At 48.1% G+C, this 2,522-nt stretch overlaps 1 protein-coding gene across 1 annotated transcript; it reads right to left on the reverse strand.

Annotated features, from left to right (window-relative positions):
* Positions 1 to 194: 194 nt before the first annotated feature.
* LOC125527698 lies at positions 195 to 2,507 on the reverse strand. Its single transcript, XM_048692217.1, has 3 exons — positions 2,215 to 2,507; positions 2,025 to 2,102; positions 195 to 1,939 (listed from the first exon to the last, which is right to left on the reverse strand). Exons 1-3 carry the CDS (start codon positions 2,391 to 2,393, stop codon positions 1,822 to 1,824), a joined length of 375 nt encoding a protein of 124 aa, XP_048548174.1. The 5' UTR covers positions 2,394 to 2,507; the 3' UTR covers positions 195 to 1,821.
* Between the last annotated feature and the right edge of the window lie 15 nt (positions 2,508 to 2,522).

The following is a 2,522-nucleotide window of genomic DNA, read 5'->3' on the forward strand; positions in this document are numbered from 1 at the left end:
GGCGTGGGTCGGCGCCATGTGTGGTTTACCCTCTGGGCATATCTGATCTGGCCGGTGCGACCTGCTCGATGTGCGGCGGCTCAGGTCGCCCGCGACCCATGCACATGATACTTGATGGAGGTTCCTCGAGCGGATCCAGGTGAAAGCCTAGTTCTCAGCTTGATGCTAAGACCGGCGTTGGCGGCACTCTTTTGTGTCATTACCTTCTTGAAGGCATCGTCGTGGAGAAACTCCAGACCTCTACCCGCTACCTCCGGGGGAAACCGTAGATCAGTAGATCGGATGACGGCGACGCGTTGATGTCGTTTCCTCCTTGGGAGCATCATTCTTGGAGGCGTACACGGGATCGAGGGACCAGTGGGCGGCTTTTTTGGTGGAGGTGCTTCATCCTACACATTGATGACGGCGGATCTCAGCGGATTGGCGCAGTGGACACTCGGCGCCCGATGCGCGGTGATGGACTCGCGCGGGAGGAGGTAGTTGTCTCGCGTCATGGTGGCGTCGATGGCAGAGTGGCCTGACAAGGTAGAAGCCTCAATATCTGCTCTGAAGACGGACCTGTGGAAGATGGCGGCGACGACACATGTGAGTGCGTCAAACCAGTTTATGCCCCAGACCCGGTATGTGGCTCGACTGGGGCTTCTGGCTTTTGATGATATGCTTAGGTGAGTGGTCTCGGTATTTGGCCCAGCTAGCACCCCTTCATCATATGGATATGAGTAGTGGCATATGTTGTCAAGATGGCGGATTCAAGCATATTGTTGTAATACTTTGTAAGGTCCTCGAGAATAATTAATAAAGTGACCGTATGCATTTCCTAGATGCAGAGGCCGGGGGTCATCCTCCTTTTCTAAAAGAAAACTCTTTTTGGCAGTTTTATAGTTAGCCTCAGACTGAGAAGTGCATGGATGAACCTGGGTACATATCAACCCATTTTGGAAAATACATTTTGCAATGTCAAAAAATTCTGAAAAGGGTGCACGCGGACATCTCCATATTCCATGTGTGTGCAGAAAGTTTCACAGAAAAACAACTTTTTTTGTAGCCTATGCAAAAAAGACAAAATTTTGTGCCATGAAACGCTATTTAGAAGCAGTAAAATTTGCCTTTTTTACTGAGACAAAACAAAAATACTTTTTTACACAAAATTTTGTGCCGTGGACGTATCTTTGCCAACATGTATGCATATTTTTTAATAGAATTTTTGAACATTACAAAACACGTAAAAAGTACATTTTTGAAAAGCGGGTGCAGATGCCCCTGTGTGCAGATCGTCCACTCTCGCCTCAGGCTTTCCTTCCTGGGGTGATCGCGGCCCTTTGCTAGGTGATCTGGACTTGTCGGAACAAGGTATGTTTGGAGCATTGTGTGGTTTGCTCACCTTTGACAATGGTGCTGTCTATGTGCTCCTCCTGATCTAATACTTGGATAGGACTGAAGAATGAGGGTCACAAAGGAATCCTGATGGGTGCCGAATGTGGTGCAGAAGGCGCGCGATGCCTAGGGCCCTTAGCCTCTCTGGACGGTACGGTAGTGGAGTACCTGGTACTGTATCAGTACCCGATTCGCATATCCTTTTCGGCTGTGTTGCTCTTATTAGCCGCTCTGGACGGTAGTAGCTGGTACTATATCATGTTTTGGCACTCTGCCTCTTTTTCTATCTTCTGGGACTATGTTATTTCTGTTTTTTTAAGCCGAAACCATAGAACAATTGTTCTACAGTAATTTTCATTATAATAATATAAAACAGTATATGTACAAAGCAAAATAAAAGGACAAAGGACCTCTAAGAGGTGATTATCCAATGCTATGTTATTTCTGTTATGGAACTAATGGAAAAGGTAGTAGCCCACAAGTGGATTTGTATTTACCTTCCAGGGCTCTCATCTGTCTGTAAAGAGGTACTGCGGCAAAGAAGACACCGACGAGCATCTTCACCCTGAGAAGCTCGTAGCTCGTCAATGTGTGAAGGAAATCGACAGCAGATTCAGAAATACAGTGCATGTTAACACTTTTGTACTCACCATGAAGGCACGTTGGGAACTGGGAAGTTTCCTCCTGCTCGGTCTCCGGAGCTTGGACCAGCTGCGGCTGCGGGGATCCTGAACAAAATAGGTCAAATGTTACGTATGTAACAATCTTGTAAGATACTGCCATCAACATACAAGCTAGTAGGAAGCTTAGACAGGGTGATCAGAACATCAGTACACTCACCGTGTTGCTCCTCTGGTCGTCGGCTGGACACGGTTGATGCCCCGCGACTTGATCGCCAAGCCGGCGAGGGCTTGCCGGCGACGAGGCGGGGCAGACACTAGTGAGCTCCGTCGTCGCCCAGAAACCTCCGGACTGCATGGCAAGGATCCGGAGGCCAAGGAGCTAACGACGATCGCCATGACTGGGATCTAAAAGGATAAAGGAGCCGGCTTTCTTGAGCGTTGAAGCTACTAGTAGTACATGAGTTTATACTTTATAACTTGCACGATCCGATCCGATCCGATCCGATAAATACGAATGCAGTGTGC

The sequence above is a fragment of the Triticum urartu genome, unplaced genomic scaffold (genome assembly GCF_003073215.2).
Source record: "Triticum urartu cultivar G1812 unplaced genomic scaffold, Tu2.1 TuUngrouped_contig_4351, whole genome shotgun sequence".
In the NCBI taxonomy this organism is placed as follows: Eukaryota; Viridiplantae; Streptophyta; class Magnoliopsida; order Poales; family Poaceae; genus Triticum; species Triticum urartu.

Excerpts from the sequence above, each read along its gene's own strand:
- LOC125527698 (XM_048692217.1), bottom strand. The coding sequence starts at position 2,393 with ATGGCGATCGTCGTTAGCTCCTTGGCCTCCGGATCCTTGCCATGCAGT. Across the intron at positions 2,103-2,214 it reads ACGACCAGAGGAGCAACACG|GATCCCCGCAGCCGCAGCTG; the intron begins GTGAGTGTACTG and ends TATTTTGTTCAG. Across the intron at positions 1,940-2,024 it reads GTTCCCAACGTGCCTTCATG|GGTGAAGATGCTCGTCGGTG; the intron begins GTGAGTACAAAA and ends CGAGCTTCTCAG.